Genomic DNA, 23399 nt, shown 5'->3' with positions numbered 1-23399 from the left:
CAGTAGATGCGTACTTTGAGGCCGTACAGAAGGTACATCTATGGTCATTCATCAGCTAGATGTCAAGATAAATACTTGTTCTGTCTGTCTGCTTCTTAGGAAATACTGCTCTGTCTCAAGCAGACCAATTACCCTTACTTCCTCTGTAGGGTGAATAGGTCTTAGGCAGGCAGCAGTAGTTGGAAGTTTCAGGGAAAATGAAAGTAGCTATAAAAACAGCCGTACGCGTTAAGACCAAGGGTCTGTCTAACTGGTCTTTCGCGTTCACTTAGAAGCACGCAAGGGAAAGTATACGTGATGCCCTGATACTGTTGTAGTATCTGCCTGTTTGCAGCTCAGCGTATTTTCTGAACCTGATGCTGTTTGCATGTCTAGTATTATCCAATGAATCTTTCACATATTTGTGCTGTCTTACTGGGACTCACTTAAGTTTTTTCATCTATGACATCCCTTGGCAAGGAGATCCCACAGAGCACCAGCCACCGTATGATAAATCCGATATAAACCATATGATAAAATTTTTGTTTAAGTCTGACACCCAGTACCATCACTGATGACCCCAAATCTTGTATTCTAAGGGAAAGTGGTCAGCCCCTTTCTTTTCACCTTTTCCCACATCAAAGGTTTCTGATGTGTAAAGATGTTTCTCTTGCAGATGTTGTTGCATAATTTGATTGTCCATGTTCCCTTCTCCAGACCTTCCCAAATTCTAATTTAATCTTTCGAGATGAAGGGACTTAAACTATGTATTGTGTATTAAATGCTGAGCAAATCACTGATAGGAGGTATTTTAGCAGAGGTGGGGGCTGCTACCTAACAGGCTTCCATCAATCTGAGTTGAACACCTTTCTTTTAGAAAATCTAAACTAAGGGTCTGAGAAACAGTTTTGTAAAACTTAACACAGAAGGAAGTGTTTGGTCTGTTGTTGTCATATGATAAACAACGGTAGAAGTGTAGATAGTGAAATTAGTTATCCCTTTGCGTTTCAGGCATTTTTTTCCTCTTTTAGCCTATAAGTGATGGAAAGGTAAACTTGCCATTATATTTCAGTCCTGTCTAAAGGGAATGCATCAAAAATACTTAATAGTAAAACGCAGGGAAAACTTCAAAGATGAATTTTAAATGATTTACAAATTTGAGGAGTATTGTGGTTCTAGCTCAATTTATTTGGCTGCATAATACAATTGGATAAAAAAAATTCAGTTTTGAACATCACAAGTGTATATGGTATCGTGTTGTTTTGGAGTGCAAACTTTTGGAAGGTTTCTTTGTTTTCAAGAAAAATGTCAAATTGACTTTTTCCAGATTCTGTTAATACAGATTTTTGGTATCTAAACTTCTCTACTGTTCTATAGCTTGTTTTTATTATTCAAAACCAAATTTCTTTTTCAATTGCATATGTGGTTCATTGTTTTCTTGACTTACATCACGTGAGATTTTTTTCTTAATTTGTAGCCTTTGTTTTAAGTAGAAAATTGTTGATTTTTGTACAGTAAAGTAAGTTTCTCACAAATATACTCTGACAGGATGCAATACCCTTATGCTGTGGTACTTCTAATGTACTTTTCTTGCCTCATTTAGGAAACCACTGATAGCTTGTGTGGAGAAACAGCTACTAGGAGAACACTTAACAGCTATCTTGCAAAAAGGTATTATTTTTTTTAAATGCATTCTCTAATAAACAACAGATTCTTGTACTCTGCAATAACTTTAGAATCCACATCTTTTATTTCATGAGAAGTGATAGCTGTGGAAAATACTTCCATAGACACAGAAAGCCAATTCAGTAAAACTCTCAGGCCCACTGTGACAAGTAGATCCTCCATGAGGAAACAAGTATCTAAAATGTAACTCTGTATTTGTAAAGCTTGATGAACTCTCGAAGTCCCCTTTGACTTGGAGTTAGGAATTAAACCTTTGGAACTGCTGATTTCCTGTAACTCATATAAACTTCCAAATGAAAGCTGCATTTACTGTTGTAGTTTCTTTTATGTGATGACTACACAGCTCAAGTTCAATAGCTTCACATATCCTTGTGATTATATAGTTAAAGAATTATGAGATATTGGAGCTGACAACACTCAGAAGTGATGTACTTCATATGCTTTTTTTTCTGTATTTTGCCTTCTGCCTGGCAATTCCAAATTTGAGCTGCAGTCTTCTTAAGAACTCCCTATTCAGATACCAATCTTCAAATCGCCATTTCTTTGTTCCTCTTAACTTTTAATCTTTGCCTTTTTTCACTGAATTCCTGGGTTTGGTCTGATCTTCTATTACTTTAAATAATCCTTTCCTTTTCTAGCACTAGCCATCTTTTAGGCTTTAGATCTTGTAGCAGTTTATCCTTATGTATTCTTTTACTGCTGCAGAACTGTTACTGTTATCTTCAAGCTCCATCACATCCATGTTTGTTAATACTTTTTGGATTGTTTTGCACATGCCTTTCACTTCTTTCTTTGTCCCCTTTTTAAAGATAGATGCATGCTTACAGTTTTCACTGAACTACTCTGGGAATAGGTTATTTCATTATTTTCAGTACATTTACAAAAATAAGCATGGTTACTCTGTCTTCGCTGTTCTTAAGCTTATCATAAACAGAAGGTAAGAATAACTAACAGTTTTGTTGATACATGCTAATTTTGCTTGTTTTTTAATTCAAGTATTATTTTCAAGTCACTTTTTCAATGACACATTTGTTTATCAGTTGGCGTAGTCAGAAACATGTTCTTGTTTTAATCTGCACTCTTTTTTGTTTTATAATGTATATGCAGTGTCCATGTAAATATGGAGAAAATTGTACGTATTTCTAGTTACTATATTTTGGAACTTGTAATATTGTTGGATTATTTTTACATTCTATGTGTGCACTTCAAGAAAAAAAAGAAAAAAAGAAGCAAGTCTAACATCGCTTGGCTTACATAACTTTGCCTTCATTTGATCCAGGGCACATTGTAATCCACTTACAACATTCTAGTATTCAGTGCAAATAGATGATGATACTGCCTTTTGTAGGTTTTCTTCCTTAAGAGAGAAGGCATGTGATGTAGTCAGTTTGATACAGGAAAAAAATAATCTTACCAGTGCAGGGTAGGTATGAGAAACTTTTTCGTGTATTATTACAACTTCCATTGACTAGATGCTGTTTTTTTTTCATTGTAAGTACAATAAAATTTGTCATGGCTGTGACAGTGCTTTCTGGAAGTTGTGTGAAGCCTTGTGTCAGAGGACTTACCTAAATGTCTTTTTTCATTTGTCAAGTATGTGACGAAATGCTTGTTTCCATCATGCAGTTTATATGCCAGAGGAAAAAGAAGGGTTGAACTTTATCAGCTAGGTTATAACAAAGCAGTTAGTGTATTTATTGGTCTCCCTAAATGAGTAGGAAGTGATGCTTGGGTATGATGGAATGGGCACTTCCTAATTTCAGTGTTCAAAAGAACATCAGTAACATGTATTCAAGACTTTGTAATCTGTTCTCTTATATACTTCTAAAGTATGTTAATTCTTCTGGTATCTCCGTGTGGGCAAAAGCTTACCTGACATCATTCTTGAATACTGTCTGCCTTTCTGAACATGTAAATAAGTTTAAATCGAAGTATTTTAAGGTGAAGAAGAAAGTAGAAAATGGGGTCATGTAGTCAAGTAGTGCTTGAAAATCCTTTGTAATCTAATACCATTTAAAAATTGGAAGTAACTAAGTAATTTTGTACATGAAGTAGAACGGTTGTACAATGTCAGCTCACTGATGCGAATTGTCAACTTGTGTAAAATCCAGCTTTCTGGATTTTGAACAGTGGCATAAATCTTTGATATTACCTTTGCATTTTACCAAAGCCTCTTGTCACTGACACCAGACGATGTATCTGTGATTACATTGGGACTAAATTCACCATGTTCTCAAATGTTAAAATGTGTATGTAATTGTTAAAAGTGTTACATTTAGCCTTGTGTTTTTCTTTATTCATTAGTCCAAGGCCTAGTCTCACGTAGGGTGAATTGATAAAAGGGAAATGTTGCTTGGAAGGAATTTGTAATCATGTGTTATTACATCAGTATGAGCATAGACAATTTATGCACGTTCTTGATCTAAAAACATGGCTCACCACACTCTACAGAAAAAAAAATCTTGCAAAGTGTATGTCTTTACTTTCAATTTGGGACAGTGTACTTAGCTTACTGGTTTTGACATTCTTTGGAGGTTCCATGAGTTCTTTTGATAAAACTGCACTTAAAATCAAGTACTTTTCATAAACATTCTGCAAAAGGCTTAGAGTCAACACCTTGTTGGGAAAGTACTTCAGCTGACTTAGTTTTATAATATCATAATGTAAATAAGTTCAGCCAACTTAAACAAGGGAGCATGTTAATCCTGAGCATAATACTTGCTTTCAGAAATTGTCTTTAAAATTTCATACTTTTATGCATACTAGAGGTTCTTGTCTTTTGGTGTATTTCATAGAGAGTTTTGGTTTTCTGATGTATTCCTAATTGCGTTTATGCAACTCCCTTCTAATTTGCTTGTATTTCTAATTTTATTTTTTTAGGACTTGATAACCTGCTTGATGAAAACAGAATATCAGACTTGACCCAGACGTACCAGCTGTTCAGCCGGGTAAAAGGGGGGCAGCAGATCCTTTTGCAACATTGGAGTGAATACATCAAGGTATTTCAAAGATCTGTTCCTACTCGCAAAATTTATGATGTTATTGTAAATTGCTTCTTTCAGAAACAACAATAGTGTATCTTTTAGGTGTACACGTCAAAGTTCTGTTTTAAGCAAATATGTTGATGCTTGATGATACATTGATTCCCAGTAATGATCACATGGTGAGAAACAGCAACGCTTAAGTTTTGATTTTAAATTCCTAGCTGCTTGGAAATCGCTTTTAATATAGGTTTTAACAATACGCAAGAAGTTATTTCATTTACTTTTAAATAGAGCCATATGAACATTTATTTAGAGTATGCTGGATTGTAGTATATGTTGAGTTGGTACAAATACACTCAACTATTTTACATACCTGGAAAATCCATGTAACACCATAGTGCAGCTGTCCTACTGCGGATTAGCAGTGCTTCACGTAACCAACTGCACTAATATGAATGTTCAAGCCATTTTGATAGGAATGCTCTTTTTGAAATTAATCCATTATCAAAGTGGGGTGTCTGGTTTGTTTAGTCAGTCATAATATGCAGGTAGTACGCTGCCCCAGAGAGTTTGGACTCCAGTGCTCTTGCAAGATGAAGGCAGCAAAGCTTCACAGAAAATATTTCTCTCTGGAGTTGGTAATTCCCAATGTGCTAGTTCTCCCCTGAATCGTCCATGGGTGTCTCTACCTTCAGGGCTAAGTGCACAACATCAGTTCATTTGGGAGGTGATTTTCTTGTGCACCTATATCTGGAGTTATGCATAGCACATAGGAGAAAGGCAGTGTCTCCCCTCCACCCCCAAAACTGAGATGCAGTTTGCTGAGCAGGGTGTTGTCCTGTGTTCCTACGTGCACCCTGTGGATCTGTGGTCAGCTGGGCCAACAAACAGCTTGCCTTGGCTCCCAGATCTTCCTCGCTCCTGGATCACACTCCTGTCTTATCACTTGCATGGCCTGCTGCTCCATCGACTTTTTTTTGTGATGTTTTTTAACACTGTACGTGGGCAAAATCAGGGTTATGCCAGGTTTAGTGAGCTTAAAGAGGCTCACAGAACGGTGCTGGGAACGGTGCTGGTGCTGGCCCAAGGAATGGAGTAGTTCGGGACAGGTAGGGACCTATGGGAAGGAAGAGCAGGCCCTCACCTTCAGCAGCAAGTCGTTTAGTTGGCTTGATCGTGCCTTATGTCTCACAAAATCGGACCTCGTTTTTAAAAACCTTTTTTTATGTGCTCAGAAATCTGCACTTTCTATCAAGTTTTTTCCTTTCCAACATTCTGTATGACAGAATTCATGAAAGTGAGGCTTCAAGAACTTAAATTCTATCTTGTGAGGCAGCATAAGAAAAAGCACAGAGAGTACTGGGGGGAAGGTCTGTGCTCTGCTGTAGTCACCTTTTTATGACTTCAGGCATGCCACTTAGCTCTCTGTAGCTCAGCTTGCCATTTGTGGTATGGCAACTTAGGAACCCAAGTGATGGAAACAGATCTGGATGCTGTGTTAATGAAAGGGAAATTGTATTCAGTGCAAGATGTACATGCTGAGTCTAAGGACACTTGGCAGCCTCATGTTGCTGTTGATTCGCTTGGAAATGGTTCTTGAGAAAGATCTTGGAGAAGGATTGCAGTGGATCATTAGGTATTTAAGTGGAAATTCTGAGGTTTAAGAGGGACTTTCCCATCTCTGCTTAACTGTTGTGGTTAACGTACTTTAGTTGATATAAATATACTGGTTAAATGGTATTCCACTGTTACTGTGCAGATGTTGCTCTTTCCCATGGTGGAAAACTGGTCATTCTGTCTAGGGCAGCAATTGGTGTTATTAAACAGTTGTCTGACAGGTTAAAGTCTTTCCTTATGGGACATTTTGGTTTGGTGGACAAATGGTGTTATAGCTCTAATGTTAGGATAGTAGATGAACAAGAAAAGAAAGCCAAGTCTGTGGCTTCTTGCAAATGGGAAAATACAGTTTTGTTGCAAATCAGCTGGATTTTTTGGTTCTGTAGCCCTCACCGAGAGAGCAATCTCGGAGCGATGAGCAGTAGTTGTATTTCAGCCACCTGTTCCTGTCAGTAGAGCTCTGTAGTGGATTTCAGCAGAATGGTGCAAAGCTTTCCGTTACACTTAACGTTTCTGAGGCAGTTTCCGTATAATTTCTTTTACATGAATCACGTAGCTCTGTATTTAACTGTGAACTTGTACATCATACAGTCATGTCTACTTTGTATTTTTGTTTAGCTTCTGTCTTAAATGTATATAATCCTTAAGTCAAACGCTGATGTTTGAAATCCATTAACGTGTGTTTGGGTTTTTATTTTAAATTTTAATGCATCTCATTTTTTGAAAACTTGAAGTCACATAAGTAGCTCTGTAACTTTTGTATTCTTTCTAATGATAAATTTTATAAGCGTGAATGTGTCTGTTGGGGGAGATAGGTAGTACTCTAAAGTATTTTATTATCAAAAGTGTTTGTTTTGCAGAACTTTGGGACAACAATAGTGGTTAATCCTGAAAAGGACAAGGATATGGTGCAAGAGCTACTAGATTTTAAGGATAAAGTGGACCATATCATAGAAGTGTGCTTTCAGAAAAATGAAAAATTTATAAACTTGATGAAGGAGTCCTTTGAAACATTTATCAACAAGAGACCAAATAAGCCTGCAGAATTGATAGGTACACAAATGTTTTTCTGTAAAATATTTCCAAAGTCTGTAGAAAGCATGATGAGATGCTGCTGCTGAGTGTGCTAGTGTAATAGCAGTACACGTCCTGCTTTTAGGAGACTTGCTTTGGGGGTGCCAGGCAAAAGTTAACCTGGGAGCACGGCGGGACCGAAAGCGCGGGTGTGTTTGGTAGGTGTGTGCAGCGTCCCAAAGGAGCATGTCAACCTCTGCTGCTCTGTGCTCTGCTTACTACCCTGTGACCGGTGCTAACACTCGCTCAGAGAACATAATGCGAATCCTACCAGTGGCGTGAGGGGCTGGGGGAAGAGCAGCCGTAGCAGAAAAAATGAACCATTTTTGACCGGTAGTAGACAAGCTCTTTGAATGTTACAGATCTCTCAGAAAGGAGTAAGTAATGCCCATCCGACTGGAATGGAAGGCTGAAGTCGGGAGAAAAAATTTAAAGCTTTCGGATATAAGGAGGAAAAAAAATAATCAGTACTTTGACAGGGGAACTAGATCTCATTAAGGGGAAAAATAATATAAAATATCTTAAAATTACTTTTACTGGAATTATCCCTGATCTGGCAAAAGCTGTTCAGGCTGTGCTTTGCCTGCAGCTAGTGGAATCATGGCATTTACACCAAGAGAAGATCCTGCTCCTAGTTTTTTTCCCTCTTTTGACTCTCTTCACCATGTTTTGTGGCTTCATCCTAAAACAAACCTAATGTAGGACAAATCGCACAACCTAGTGAATACAGGTTAAAGCCACGATACAGCTTGCTGTTCTTTGTGGATTGTGTTGTTTCAGCTATTGCAATGGCTTCTTCCCTGTAGAAGATTGTATAGGAATACTAATGTGGCTGAATCAGTACTTAGCTAAATTCGTGGCTTAACATTATTTTTGTCATTCTGAAGCTACTAGCTTGAAAGCATTGCTTCTGCCTAATTTTTCATATGTTCATAGCAAGGAGCAAGAGGAGCCTGCTGAAAGTTATAAAACTATAGTCCTCTTTGTGTTGTTTGTTTCTGTTTCTCATAAATACATTCATATGCATTATACACTTCCAAAGCATTGTCTTTCAACAAGTAATGTGTTTGCAGTGAATATAACAAAGAATGTGGGAACTTCTAATGCATTAATTTTAATGATTTTACTCTATTCCTTTGTTTTTCCCTTGGGTGATTCCTTTTTGTGATACTTTTCCATTATGGCAGTAGTACAATAAGTGCTCTATCATTCCCCTGAACATAGGGAGAACAGAAAATAGGAAGCTTACCACTTATCCTATATTTTTAATATATGGTAATATTTCAAGTGGGAAACACTGAAGTTGGTGATTTTAGATTTTTATTTTTAATTAAACTGTTAAAATGTTTTATTTATAGCAAAATATGTGGATTCCAAGTTAAGAGCTGGTAATAAAGAAGCGACAGATGAAGAGTTGGAAAGAATCCTTGACAAAATCATGATCATATTTAGATTTATTCATGGTAAGAAATATCTGTTCAAAGTTAATGCGATTTAAAATGTTTTTCTAGCTACTAGCTGAACTTTATTCCTCTGAGTGTAAGAGTGTTTTTTTTTTTTTTTTTTTTAGCATGAGTTTCCACTAGAATTAGTCCTAAATTGAAGTTTCCTTACATTTGGAGGACCACATTATACGCAACAGGGAGGACAAACTTTTTCTTTGGAGATTGAATTGCAGACCTTTTATGGTCTCTGGGTAGACAACAAAGAGTTGGAGTAAAATTTTAAAAAATATGTTAAGAGAATAATTCAAATCTAAAAAGAACTTACTGTCTACGTGTTGTTCTTTGTTGCATAGTGAATGTTGATCTGCTGATCAACGTGCCATGAGAAAGGCTTGTGTCACAAACCTGAAGTGCCATGGTACAAACAGTATGTATGATTTCATATGTGTTTTGCTCCCATTTCCATATAGGTAAAGATGTGTTTGAGGCATTCTATAAGAAGGACTTGGCCAAAAGACTGCTGGTTGGAAAAAGTGCATCAGTAGATGCTGAGAAGTCCATGTTGTCAAAGCTTAAACATGGTAGGCATCTTCAGATGTGTTTAATTTTTTATTACTTTTTTTTTGAAATTTGAACCCTTATTGTCTCATGCTTTAAAAAGTAACAAGCCAGATCTTAAGTAATAGCTGAGCATATCATTGTGCTCAGCGAGAACTATTGGACTGACCTCTCAGATATTTGACTGGTTCGTATAATATACCTATTTAGGAGCAAAGTATGTACTTATGTGTGGGTGCTCTTGACCCTGGAAAATCTGGCTCAACCGTCTCCGGTTAAACCTTTTGTTTGTTCTGTGCTTGTTTGTAATTGTGGGATCTTTGCTTTGATTTGTGTGACAGAATGTGGGGCTGCTTTTACCAGCAAACTGGAGGGCATGTTCAAGGACATGGAACTGTCAAAAGATGTCATGGTTCAGTTTAAGCAGGTACATTCAGATTGTGTTTGCGTGCTAAATTTCAACAATGATGGGGAAGCACTTAATTGTGTTATACCTTGGATTAAGCTAAAATAAAATGAAACAGTTTTGAGCAGGCCCTAATCATAGTAACAGTGTATTCGTAGATCCATTTATAAAGCAGAATTTATTTATTCTGTATTTATTCAGATATCTTTTTTTTTATTTGATTCTTTTTAAAGTGAAATAAAGTCTAAATACCACATAGTAACTTAGTTGGTTGACATCCTTTAAAGTCCATATTCCTTCATTCTGGAAGCTACTGCTGCTCTAATTCTTTGTGAATAAGACAAAAAAAAAAACTCCCTGAATGTTGCTACAATGCATAGAAATCATTTATATCTCAACCCCTGAACTTCCAAACTGTTGGCGACTGAGGAAATAGTGTGTACACTTGCCCTGTTGTTATGCTTCTGCTGGGTACCTTTTCTGGGGCCTTACTGAAGACAGAGTTCTGGGCTAGAGGTCTGACCCAGAACAGCAGCTACTCCACTAATAAAATACGATAGTTTGTTGGTTTTTTTCTATGCCAGAGTTTGCAGCCTGATTGGACTGCTGCTATGCTGAAGTTATAAGAAAATGTGTTGTCTCATAGACATGTTGAAGTCCTAGGGAATCACTCTGATCTTAAAATTGTTGCCCTGTCTTCTGATCAAAAGCTTTTTTTTTTGCATGTGGTTGAAGTTTTTGACCTTGATACCTCATACAGACAGTCGTCTAGAGTATTTCAATGTATTTTATTTTTTTCTTTTTACTTGCAGTCACTTGCTGTGTTTGAAATAGGTTGTTAGTGGGGCGTTAACTAGACATGAAACTCAAAATCTTGGTAGAGCATGTCTGATCAAGGATGTGATCTGTAGGAATTTGTCATTCTTTAATTTAAAATTTCTAATTCAAATTAAGTATGTATATTTTTCTAATTTAGCATACAAACAGTATACTTTGATGTTTTTTGTCTCTTGTATCTTAGTATATGCAGAACCAAAGTGACCCAGGAAATATAGACCTGACAGTAAATATATTAACTATGGGATATTGGCCAACTTATACACCCATGGAAGTCCACTTAAATTCAGAGGTTAGTGTTTGAATTCTCCTTATAAATGTAGATTATGTAATGGTATCATAATCACTATCATAGGGTAAACTAATGCCCTTCACTTAATGTTTTTCTGTAAGATTTTAAGTTTTTTTCTCATTTCAAAATGGCAAAAAATCGAATATGGTGGATAAAATCCACTATTGTTTTTTTTAGGTGATTGTTTCACTTAATGTTTTTTTCACTTTTTTTAATAACGCTAATCTTAAATTAGTATTAAAATAAAATCAGTGTCCTATTTAACATTGCAGTCAAGCACTTAAAAGTTTAAAACAATTCACTGTAATCAGTCAGTTTTTAACTGCATTGGTTATGCACGTTGATCCAGGCAATAGTTATGTTACTGCATGCTCTTACTTTCCATAAGATCCTTCCTCTGTTCTCTGCAAAGTCTCTCAGAAAACTATCCCCTGCATTTAAATGGCATCTGTCTGAAAAAAAAAAATTGCTCCCAAGTTTACAGGTTTTGCAAAGCTCATACCTGTAGTTATTTAAGCTGAAATACATATTTGGAGTCCTGTTTCCTGCAATACCTTGCTTGATCTGAAGAGCAGCAAACACCTAGAAGGCCAAAGGTGGCGGTGGTGCTCCCGTTCAGTTCAGGAGCGGTGGAAGCATTTGTGCGTTTGCTCCTGTGCCCTCTTTTCCTCAACAGCAGACTACTGTGGAAGGATCCAATCTGAGCAACGTGTCATGAAAATGGAGGAGTAAAAACCCATTACTTGGAATTCAAGCATTGAAATCAGACTGGACTCTCTATATGGCAAATAAAAGGAAGAACTTGGGAGCAGATGGCAGTAGTCAGTGTATAGGTGCGAGTTGTATGCTTCCTGTCCTGTGCCGACTTAGTCAGGTGAAATGTCCAGGACAAAACCAGTATTTTAGAGGTTTTAAACCCATTATGGATGTTTCATTTCATATTTATTAAAAATAATAATAATCAGGGAAGTTGAAAGCTATACTCGAATTGAGAATATCTTTTGTACACAGTAGTAGCAATGTACTTGAGAGCAAATTTTAGCTCTTTAAAATAGTGATTGCTTTTTTCCTCACAAAAACATTTATTATGAAATACTGTTTAGGAGAACCAGTGAAATTAAATGTGAAATCATCCAGCATCACTGTACTGGTAAAACACTAATAATCTCTTTGCTTTGCAGATGATAAAGCTTCAAGAGGTGTTTAAAACCTTTTATCTAGGAAAACACAGTGGTCGAAAGCTTCAGTGGCAGACCACTCTAGGGCATGCTGTCCTGAAGGCGGAATTTAAGGAAGTAAGTGCACGTTTAATGCTTAGCCTGTTGGGGTAAAATTTAAGTCAACTCTTTGGAATCTAATCATGTTTAGTATTTTCTTTATAAAGGTAATAACATGTTTGGTGGAGGAACAATCACAGTTCAATATTGTTATTTTTTACAGAAAGAAGATTTTTTCTAATTAAACTGAAATTCAACCTATCTAAAAGAAGACAAAAGTGTGATACCTTGCAGTAACATTTATATTCATTTGATAGGAATTACTATTTATTTGAATAAAGAGAGTTGTAATAAAGCAGGAAATTAGAGAGAGAAATAGTACAGCATCTTATTTTTAATAAGGGATTGTTTTGATCTTAGAAATACTGATGACATTTATAGAATGCTTAATTGTTGCAAAAAGAGACTGAAGGGCGTTGGTGATGTGATGACTGGTTAAAATTTAAATGCTTGTTGAATTATTTAAGTCTTAAATAACCACATTGTTTCTTAATGTGGTTTTGTTTTGTCTCACAGAATATCTTGTGTTGCTAATAATGCAGCTTAATTGAAGTAGAGCAAAGACAAAAAAAAAAAAAGGCAAACCCACAACCTTGAATTCTTTTACCAGCTCACTGTAAATATGAAACTTACAGATTTTGGCATTATGTGACAGTAAGACAGATTTGTTGTTGATTGACAAAAGTGTGTACATCTGTCTAAAGAGTTTATTTCCTTTTCATTGTCTGCTTGTACAAACATTTGGCTACTGATAATACAGGGTGAAGTATAAAAAATAGATTTGCTCTTGGTGGTAGCAAAGCCAGAATTTGTAATGAAAATGAAGCAAATGATGTGACCTAAGTGTTAGCTCATTCTAATGAGCTTCTGGTTTGTGATGTATTGCTACTGTTAGATTAGCAAAAAAGTTTTTTAAAATATCCTGTTTTTTAATGCTACATTTGAGCAGGTTCTTCTGTGATAGGCATACAAAAATGCACCTCTCTTCTAGAAATCAAAAAAAAAGTGTTGCTTCTGTAACTTATCAGATTTAAGTGATATGAGAGAAAATGGTCTGAATATTACTGCTAATTATTTTATATTTCTTTTTTAGGGAAAGAAAGAATTTCAAGTATCGCTCTTTCAGACATTAGTGCTGCTTATGTTCAATGAAGGAGATGAATTCAGTTTTGAAGAAATTAAAATGGCCACAGGTATAGGTAAGAAAAATACTTTGTGATTCTTATATTTATTAACTGAGTGATTGCCAATTACGAATCTGTAGGTAAAGGCCTAATTTTAAGAAATTTGTCATGATCATTAGGACAAACTTTGTGAGCCAACAGTATATCGATGCCAAAAAAAAAAAGATGAGCAAAATACACTGCTCATACTTCCTGGTGTAGATAAAATGTTTCATAAAGTAGATAGTAAGAGGTGGGTAGCATATGGTACTACTAACAACCTGTCAGTTTTACAAAATACATTATGGCATGCTTAAAATTCAAGTGGTGATAAAGACTAGTTGTATGAACAGATTATTTTTGTTTAATCACTTTCAAATATTATATTTTGAAAATGATTGATGAAGAATGTTGTCATTTTAGGATGATTGTTAGGTTAAAGGTTAGACTAGATGGTCTTAGAGGTCTTTTTCCAACCTAAATGCTTCTATAATTCTATGATTATTTGCAATTGAACTCTTCTTGTCCTTCTCTGTTCCATTACTGTTGCAGGAGTTCCCTTTTTACAATAGATCTGATTTGCTGAAAAGAGCAGTGTGCACTAGTGAGTGTACATTGTAGCTGTTCCTCTCTGCAGGTTGAACCTGAAGATAGAAAGAACAACAACAGGAAAAAAAAAAAAGAGAAAACGGTTTCTTTTTAGCCACCAGCAGGATCTATCCTCTCAGGGTTTTTGTTTGGTATTTTTTTGTTTTTGTTCTCTAATTTTTACACTTTCTTGAAATAGTTACAGCCATTGGCATTAAAAAGCATAACCCTTTCATCTCTTTATTCTTGGGAACTCTCTGCATCAACCAGCAGGTCATACCCAGTAGCTTTCTGCATGTTGAACCTTGAGATCAACCCAATAAAACAACTGCAGAAAAAGTACCTGAACACACCCAAGTACTAAAATACTGTAAATATATTTAATAAAATATTCTAAAAATGGGGTATCAAGAATCCCTATTGTCTAGCAGGTTGTGTTTCGGAGGGCAGCACAGCCTAGGTACTCCAGCTTCTCAGGCTTGAATCTTCAGGTTGCTGAGTCACCTGTGCCACTAATGGTAAGGGAGCTGAAGAAAGCATGTCAGTGTGAGTGATAAGCATCAGGATGGTCCAGCGACTCACTAGGTCAGAGTACAATGCCTACGGAACAAACAAAAGTTCACACAAGGCTGATCATCCAGATCCTGCATTCTCACCATGTATTACTTTACCTCAGCGCTTGCATTCTGGCTGCCTTGCAGCAACAGATAAAATCTGCTGCGTGGAAATCCATTATGTTCTAGCACAATAGGAAGGATTTTAATAGACTCTTTTCAAGGCAGCTGGCTAGAATTGATGCTATATAGTTGGGAGCTACCTTTATTATGTCATGCCTGTTTCTCTCTCTTAGGAGGAGATAGTGTAGGAATCCCTGTAATGAGTTCGTGGCTCACAGGGCCCTAGAGGCCAGGATGGCTGAAGTAAAATCTGGCTTCCAAGTTCTACCCACGCGAGGCATTCAGAGCTTCTCTAGAGAGGTCCCATTCCCATTTAGCAGTCTCCCTTCTTCTAAGTGAGAGGAAAATCTTATGGCCAGAAATGGTTTCGGAAGCAGGTCTCACACTGCACCCTTCCTGCCTCCTGCTACTTTGAGGGGAGGTCAGCATTTGCTGAGCGGTACCCTGATTTTTGCCGAACAGTGATAAGCTGCGAAACTTGACCACAGCATGTTGTAAAAGCTGGAATTTTACAGAATTCAAGAAGAGCAGTGCATGGAAAGGTACCTCAGTGCATGGAAGCTGCCTCTGCCTTAGGAATTCTCTGAGTTCCTGAATCCCCAAATGATTGGAGACTCAGTGAACAGTAGGATGAGGAGAAGAGGAGCAGCAGGGAAGTATGGAGCATTCCTGTGTTAGCTTCTCTTATGCAACGCCGACAGGGATGGTGAACCTCCCCACCCTGAAGAATTGTGTCTAGCCACTTCCTTTGCTTTGGTGTTTGAGCGCTGGCCCTTCCTGGGGGGTGGTGGAAGCCTTGTGCAGTTATTTAATTGATGTGTGTTTATGTTGAGACCCTGTTACAAGGTGTTAACCAGTCTGCACATTGGTGGTTACGGCAGAAGAGTCCAGGGAGCTACACCCAATGCACAGGACAGAATAAAGCGCTGTAAGTTGAAGTGTCAGTAAAGGGCTCAGAACAGATCAGTAAATCAGATGGTAAATTAGAAAATTAGACCATCACCACCTGATAGTATTCACCCAGAAGCTTTACAGAAACTTTCCAGTATAAATACCAGCTTAATCTCTCTGGTTTATAATTTAAGTGAACCTTGGTGTAAGAAGAATGGCAAATGGCAAGAGTAGTGGTTTGTTTGTTTGTTTAGGGGGATGGGTGTACGTGGAGTGATTCCACGGATTGCTGCAGGGTTATCAGGCCTGTGGTGGGGAGAACAGAATTGGGAGGCTCATGGCTAAGTGTGTATTAGGGAAGAGCATGATTTGTGACACACGATTTCCCTTTCAGCTTCTTTGAGGGAGTCAGCAAGCATATGCACGGTAATTGTACACTTGGGTTTTAAAATCTTTTTTGGTAAGAGCTCATTACAAACTCATAAATAAGTTTTCATGGCTTGAGAGGGAAGTTCTTCTCACGGGTGAATGATTGATTAGAAGACAAAACAAGTAGAAATGAATGCGTCACTTTCACAGTGCTCCTAATTGGGATCCTAATTGGGTTCCCTGTGTATTATTCAACGTAGTCATTAATGATCTGAAAAAGAGGAATACCGATGTGACAGAATTTGATGCTGATTCTTTAGGAAGGTCAAATCTGAAACTTTTAAACATTACAAAAGGATCTCCAACTTGAACAATTAGGAGGTCAGATGACAACTAGTGTTGCTGAATACGAACACATCTGTGGAGGGAGGAAATAACTAACTACACATGCAGAGATCAGCAGTCATATTTAACAGAGCCAGACATTTTGATCTAATCCATATAGCATATAATGCAGCTGTTCTCAACTGAAACAGGGTTAGCTGTCTAAGGTTAATGGCAGACCTTAAAGCTGTCATTTTCAAACTTCAGATCAACTCAGATTGTCAGCCCACAATTTCTTGCATGTACATTGATTTTTAATTGAGAACATCATAAATGTAATCATAAACTATATTCTGCTTATTTAATATCTTCCCGTGGACCTCTTAGAATAAAGCCTCATGAATCATGTACTGGAATGAGGTGTAAATCATTTGGGATTTTCCAGTATTATAAAAATCAGTTCGGCAGCTTCGGTACCCTTTCTCCTCCTATTGGAACTACTGAGAAAGCTGCTTCATGTTGGTTCCTCGGGTCTGTCAGTCCCGTCTTCCTATCTCCTTTGGAGACTTCAGCAGAAGATAGGGCCAGTCAGATAAATGTTTGGTTTACCTAAGAGTCACGCTGAAGTTAACATAAAGAAATTAAAAGTTTATATGGTAGAAACCAGTAAGTCAGTATGACTTAAAACCTTCAGTTGTTTAAGGAAGCACTTTTGCACAGTAAAACATAGCAATCTGTGTTCATTGGCAAGATAGGACAGCCATGGGATAGCATAGTCCAGAAATCCAGCTCTTTAATATGTTATTCATACGTTCGTTATCTAGAATGTGTCTTTTACAGAGGTGAGTATGATATTAAGTGTCTGGACAGTAGAATCACAGATTGATTTTTGCAGTTTCTGTATTAGCTATATTGCTGTGTTCACAGCATTACAAGTTAGTTCTGTAAAAATCTTGTACTGGGCATGGAAGTAATTGGGTAAGGGGTCTCTACATGCATTTCAGACTTTGTCTATTATATCTTTAAATTCCATTCCCATCTAACACAAAATACATACACATTTCTGGGTGAGAAAGTCATACTCATTTTTCCTCATGCTAAGTAGAAAAGTGGCTTATGGACTATTACAACATCCTCACCCCCACCCCCAAAATCATGAAGATTTCTCCCCCTTTGTCTTCATCTGTATTAATTGGTCATACTTGAGACTTTAAGTTTTTAACAGCATCCTTACACAGGAGTTTGGGCCTGGGCATTACTCTGTATTTACTGAAGGTGAAACATCTAAAAAGTTTGAAACAGCATAAATGCATTATATCACTGGTTTAAAGTTTGGGCTTTTTTTTAGGAGTAAGAGAACAGCTGGAAGTTTTGTGTTTTTTTTTTTTTTAAAGAAATGGTCATTCTGTGTGAATGGGAAAATACAGTATTTTAGAAATAATAACAGTTAATCTTCTAGTAAGCTGTTTTGTGCATTTCAGCACTAGATTGCAAAATCTTTAATTCTTAAACTTTCCAGATCTGACATGTTGGGTGATAATTTTATATTGTCAATAAAAGTATTCTGGGAGACTGCAGAGGCTATTTTAGTGCAAAATCTTGAGACAAGACTTTGCAATATAATTAATAGAATGTTTTGGACTTTGTTTTATCTACTTGTCCAAATGCTTTTACCTTTAAATCTTAATGGATAAAATTTTCCTCACTCCCTTTTTTCCACTGCTTTCTTGTTGTGGGGAAGTTTGCGACTATAATAGCTATACCTTCTCACAAAACATCTTCCTGCCAACTTAGGGTTCTCTCCTGTTTTCTTCTCTGTTTGCTTGTTTGCTTATCATTTGTGTTTATATTTTCTGGTGTGTGTTTAGAAAGACTGATGAAATCATAAAATGGGTGGCTTGAGTTTCTTGTCATCAACTGATTTTTCTTCTGATTGCCAAACAAAACCACAGCAATAAAACCAGGCTCACATTGCTGTGATTTTTTTTCTGATACTACTGTTGGATAGAAACTTTGCTGAGATGAGTCTGAGTCTGTATTGTTTACTTGTAGAGTTCTGCGCACACTCTCAGCACTTGCCTGTGAGATGTGTGAGGCCAAGCTTGAAGTCTGTAAGTTGTTGCATAATTAGAACTTAGCTTGGAAGAAGTTAATAACATAAAAAACTAACTTTTTAAATCGTATGGCTAGATTAATTGAATAAAACTTTTCATATTAACATTTTGTTCTGTTTTCTCTTGTACTTTGAACTTCTTCACAGAGGACAGTGAATTAAGAAGAACCTTGCAGTCTTTAGCTTGTGGGAAAGCGCGAGTATTGATTAAAAATCCAAAGGGCAAGGACGTTGAAGATGGAGACAAATTCATCTTTAATGGTGATTTCAAGCATAAGTTGTTTAGAATAAAGATCAATCAAATCCAGATGAAAGAAACAGTATGTATTTATTTTTGCATTCATTCTGGTTGACTGTTTACCCATGTCCCGCACGGAGAGACAAAATCTCTGCATTTTTGCTAGTCAGGCTGACTGATGGAGGCAATAAAGATCCTAAATCTCACTGAAATCAAAACAATTCAGGTTCCTTCTTCCCGTGCCTGCACATCTAAATGCTGTTACGTTAAATTGATAGGATCTTGCAGATGTTTCAGTCCATGTTAAAAGCTTTCATGGTATGGCTGGAGTGCTGGTACTATACTGAACTCATTAATCAAATGTCACCGTGTCACTTTCCTTTATTAGGAGGGGTTATTAAAAGGGCAGGGTTGTCCCTTCATTTGTAGTGGATATATTTGTTTTACTTGAATCCCAATTCTTGACACCAGCTGACATGTTTTAATTAGTATTGAGTTGTTTCCTTTTGGTCTCTGCGTGTTAAAATAAAATTGTAAAAAGTCCAGTCAGAGTTCAGCATTTTTAATGCGGAAGACCCGATGTATTTGGACTGTCAAATTCTTCGGTGTTCCTCTAAAAATCTGAAGTGAGTTCTTATTAATTAGTTTGATTTATCAAATAGATTTAAAATAAGACATGATTTTTTCTTTGTTATCCTTAATGTTATATCTGGTTTGTTTTAGCAGTACTCTTCAGAATCACTTAGTTATTAGCATGCAGCAAGGTCTGTATCTGTCTCAGTCGGACGAGAATGTGTTTTGTTTCATTAGAAAGGTTAACTGCAGAGATATAATGGATAAAATAACAGCAATAAAAGGTGATTATTTGTGGTGTTGTATTGTTCTTTAGGTCGAGGAACAGGTTAGCACAACTGAAAGAGTATTCCAAGACAGACAATATCAGATTGATGCTGCTATTGTACGAATAATGAAGATGAGAAAGACTCTCGGTCATAATCTTCTTGTTTCTGAATTGTATAATCAACTGAAATTTCCAGTGAAGGTAAGTGATTTTGTTTTTCAAACCATCCTAGGATTATCTAAAAATATGTAATATACTTTCCCATTCAGAATGTCTGTAAGAGTAAGAAATGTGCAATATGCCTGAATCAAATTCAAAGATTCAAGTACTAAAATGAGCATGTGAACAGAACAAGCCGAAGTATCAGTAGGAAATTCTGTTTAGCTATTCACGGTGGTTCATGTTCCTGTTCTTATGCAGTCTTCAGCTGTCCTCTCTTTTGGTGTTGTTTTTGTGTGGGTGTTTTTTAAATAAAATATATTTGCATTCATATCATTAACTGTTTTACTAATCCCATCTTTTCTTGCAGCCTGGAGACTTGAAAAAGAGGATCGAGTCTCTCATTGACAGGGACTATATGGAGAGAGACAAAGACAACCCCAATCAGTACCACTATGTTGCATAACAGAGAGGAAATACTTTTATTTAAAAAAAAAAAAAATACAAATTAAAAAAAAAATCCAAATATATCTTCAGGACACCGAATACCTATGCTGTTCCAGACTTTATTTTTTAGCAGATTTCAGGTTGATGTATATTATTCAACCAGCTGCATGCACTGCTGTGGACAAGAAGCAAAATGATATGTTAACTGATCATCCTTGTCAAGACTCCTTACTAATTTTAAATGTCGCATTTTTATTTCTTTCGGTTGTTTGTTTGTTCTTTTGGGTTCTTCTCAGTTTATTTTTACAGTTTTGCTTAAAATTGTCATCGAAGTTGGTTGGAAAGGTAAAATCACCTGTGTAAGAAATACTTCTGTGATGGATGCAAGTCTGTTTTTTTTCCCTTCTGTGTTCCTGACTGCATCCATAAAGACCCTATATGCTGCATTCTTTAGCTACAGTGACAACTTGGGTAACTTTTTAAAAACCCTTAATTGATGAACATTTATGTACAAACAGTGTTGTTGAAATACACTGAATTTTTGAAATTATGCGCCATGAAAACTCTCGACCTTGCGTTCGTTTAATTTTCTTTCAAATGAGTATGAACTTCAGTCTGGTTTGGATAAATCAGGTTTTGAAGTGAGATCCTTTATGTGCCAAGAGGACAACTGCGTTCATGTGTGTAGTGAATTGTTGGGTTATTTAGCTAAAATATGGATTATTATTTTATTACTACTTCTGATGGGTTGGGTGGCAAGGATTAGATTTGAGTCAGAGGCCCTACCTCATTTTAGGGCAACTGGTTTTTATCACTGTTGATGTACCTGCCGTAACGTTTAGTTTTGCCTTTAAAATCACAGACAGGGAAACTAATGTACAGCGTGCTCCACTTTAAGAGTCGAGAACTTTTTTTAAAAATAGACTTTTATGGTCTTGATGTTGTGAAAGCATAGTTTTTTGTCTTGAAAGACTAAGGATTTTGTGAGTACTTTGTTACATATTGTATATATGTAAGTTGATTTGAACTAAAGAAGGAAAGACATTGTAACTATAAAGAAGATACCTTTTGTGGTAATACTTACAAGATGCTGTTTATTTTCGGGATTTGCATACTGGCGTGTTTCATTCTGAAAAAGAGCTACCAAAGGAGTTTTGATCGTGGCGAAAATGAGAATTATAACAGCAATATTTTCTGAGAGATACCTTACTAAATTTATGTAACATGGGTTTTGTGCATCAGTTGAAATGCCACCATGTCTTCTTAAAGTAAACATTGCAAAGAGTTGACATCTTGCAGATTTACATAAAGTCCTTGTTCTGTCATCTGGTGTCATTAATTGTATTGCATTCTTCTGAATTATTTTTGTTCCCTTTGTGTTTAGAAACTAAAAACATCTAGTTTATTGTATTTAAAGCATATTTAATGTTGTAATTTAATGTACTTATTTTAATATTTGAATCCAGTTAATTCAAATAAAATCTTTGATGCATATTAAATTCCTTAGCCTTTGTGAGAATGTGGCTCTTAATTTATGCAGTACGTTCTTTGGCATTAATTATGACTCGCCTTGTAACTGATTTTCCAGGCATGTGTAAGCCAGTCAGCTCCATCTTTCAAGGCTTTTAAAACAAAAAGGAAGGTACTCTTCACAGAAATGTGATGGGCAGACGCTTTATCCACATAGAAAGTTGGCCGTAGTAGACAGTAACTGATACCAAGCAATGAACGTGTGCTGCACTCCCTGGTCCAATAGTTTTAAACAATATGTTAAGAGCAGCAGTGCTATTCTGAAGATGATGGACTGATTCTGCCTTACTAAGTGATGTTAATTGATTAAAAGTGCTGAGATCTGCAACTCTTCTTAATTGCCATAGCCTAGAACTCCTTGGCCAAATTACTCTGGTATAGCAATTACAAATGGGTTGTTCCAGGAGCAGTAGAAATAATGATGGCAGTCTTTCTGTGATATATGTTGTTTGCCCCTGGCTGTACTCTCCCCAGCTTTCCCCATAAATAACCTCAAGAAGCAGCATTGCGGAATACTGCTAACAGAAAACCATCAGCCTTGGTTTTACTCTCTGTGATCCATTTGCCAATCTCCCCCCACTCCCTCACCCCCCAAACACAACTGGTCTGAAAGTGGCTTCAGAGGTTCAAAAGCTGTGGGAGAGATTGAGAGGCCGTGTGGCCATGGCTCTTGTTCTCAGGCCCTTGTTTTCTGTTCGGCTTCCTCAAATTTCTCCTGGAATTTTGTGCGTGCTGAATGAACAGAAAAGCAGTTAGCTTATTAGTCAGCATGGTAATCGCTGTTTCATACTGAGATAGCTGCTTTTGGTTGTTTTTTTGATTGCTGGTGATAGAATTTGGCTGAGCACCCTGTCTCCACCAGCTTTGAGTTGATACTGGCTGTTGGGTTTGCTGTGTCCCACGGCTGTATTTGTGCCCGCAGGGATCATGCTGCTAAAAATTTCTTCTTGGAAGATCACCTAGTGATGAAGACATCAGGCTGCAGCAGGGTAACAGATTTCCCTTGCAGTGCATCTACGCTCAGTAGGAAATGTCTTGAAAGCCTGAATCGTGGCAATTCAGCATCCTTGGAACAAACTGAGTAGTGATTCCCTTGTATGGAATGACAAAAGCAGGAGTCTGGGATACAAGCGAGGGGTATCTGATTCTTAACCAAAGCCTTTCAGTTAAACTGAATTAAACTTCAACCTTTAGTTTAAGTCATCCAGACATATTTTACATCTACTTAAAAAGCAGTTTTCCATCCCAAGGTTTTTTGAGGGAAAATGAGTATGAGAATGGAGGTTGATGGCTGACAGTTGTAGGTTCTTCCTGAGTCTGGCAATTAAAGCATTCCTTACCAGCCACTAACTGCCTTCTTCCTGCCCACTCCTTGTGTCCTGTTGTCCTCATTCTGTATTTTAGCTTCCCCCCTCTTACTTTGTCTGGACCTGGGTTTACTATCTAACTCCTTCGGTTTGCTCCAGCTTTCCTTCTGCCTTTGGTGTTAACTCCATTGAAGCTCCGTTCTGAGCTGAGGATTTTGGTGTTCCTTCCCCTGAAATACAAAATGCAGAGGAGCACAAGGCCACACACACACCTGGATCTGGAAATCCAGCCTGGGGGTGAATCCCTTTGTGCTGTGTGTCTTTGAAAATAAATCACAAACCTTTCAGCAACTTCAGTGTTGGTACGCACGTAGACCTACTTGTACGTGTTTGATCTTTGACAGGTGTGCTAGGGAGAGTGGACTCTGTACTATAAACTCGGTTATCTATTCCTAGCTGAATCTCTCTGGAAGGAAAATAACCCTGTGAAGTCTGATAATAGGCAGCAAAAAGCTACGGGAAAGAAGGAGCCATGTTCCATGGAAATCCTTTCCCGGTGAGAATTCTCAACCTGTACTCTGCCTTCCCTGTTCATTT

General features: G+C 37.1%; 1 protein-coding gene across 1 annotated transcript in view; it reads left to right on the top strand.

Moving 5' to 3' along the window:
- The window catches only part of CUL4A (cullin 4A), a 37315-nt gene extending 15844 nt beyond the window's left edge, over positions 1 to 21471 (top strand). Inside the window, exons 9-20 of the mRNA XM_050708350.1 lie at positions 1583 to 1650; positions 4546 to 4664; positions 7127 to 7319; positions 8699 to 8803; positions 9256 to 9366; positions 9685 to 9770; positions 10771 to 10878; positions 12060 to 12173; positions 13249 to 13354; positions 18428 to 18600; positions 19408 to 19560; positions 19889 to 21471. Of these exons, the coding sequence (XP_050564307.1) occupies positions 1583 to 1650; positions 4546 to 4664; positions 7127 to 7319; positions 8699 to 8803; positions 9256 to 9366; positions 9685 to 9770; positions 10771 to 10878; positions 12060 to 12173; positions 13249 to 13354; positions 18428 to 18600; positions 19408 to 19560; positions 19889 to 19984 (1432 nt within the window). The 3' untranslated portion in view covers positions 19985 to 21471. The remainder of the gene's footprint in view (positions 1 to 1582; positions 1651 to 4545; positions 4665 to 7126; positions 7320 to 8698; positions 8804 to 9255; positions 9367 to 9684; positions 9771 to 10770; positions 10879 to 12059; positions 12174 to 13248; positions 13355 to 18427; positions 18601 to 19407; positions 19561 to 19888) is intronic.
- Positions 21472 to 23399: the final 1928 nt, after the last annotated feature.

The sequence above is a fragment of the Cygnus atratus genome, chromosome 1 (genome assembly GCF_013377495.2).
Source record: "Cygnus atratus isolate AKBS03 ecotype Queensland, Australia chromosome 1, CAtr_DNAZoo_HiC_assembly, whole genome shotgun sequence".
In the NCBI taxonomy this organism is placed as follows: Eukaryota; Metazoa; Chordata; class Aves; order Anseriformes; family Anatidae; genus Cygnus; species Cygnus atratus.
The sequence above is the reverse complement of the archived record's forward strand: the minus strand, read 5'-3'. Positions and strand labels throughout refer to the sequence as shown.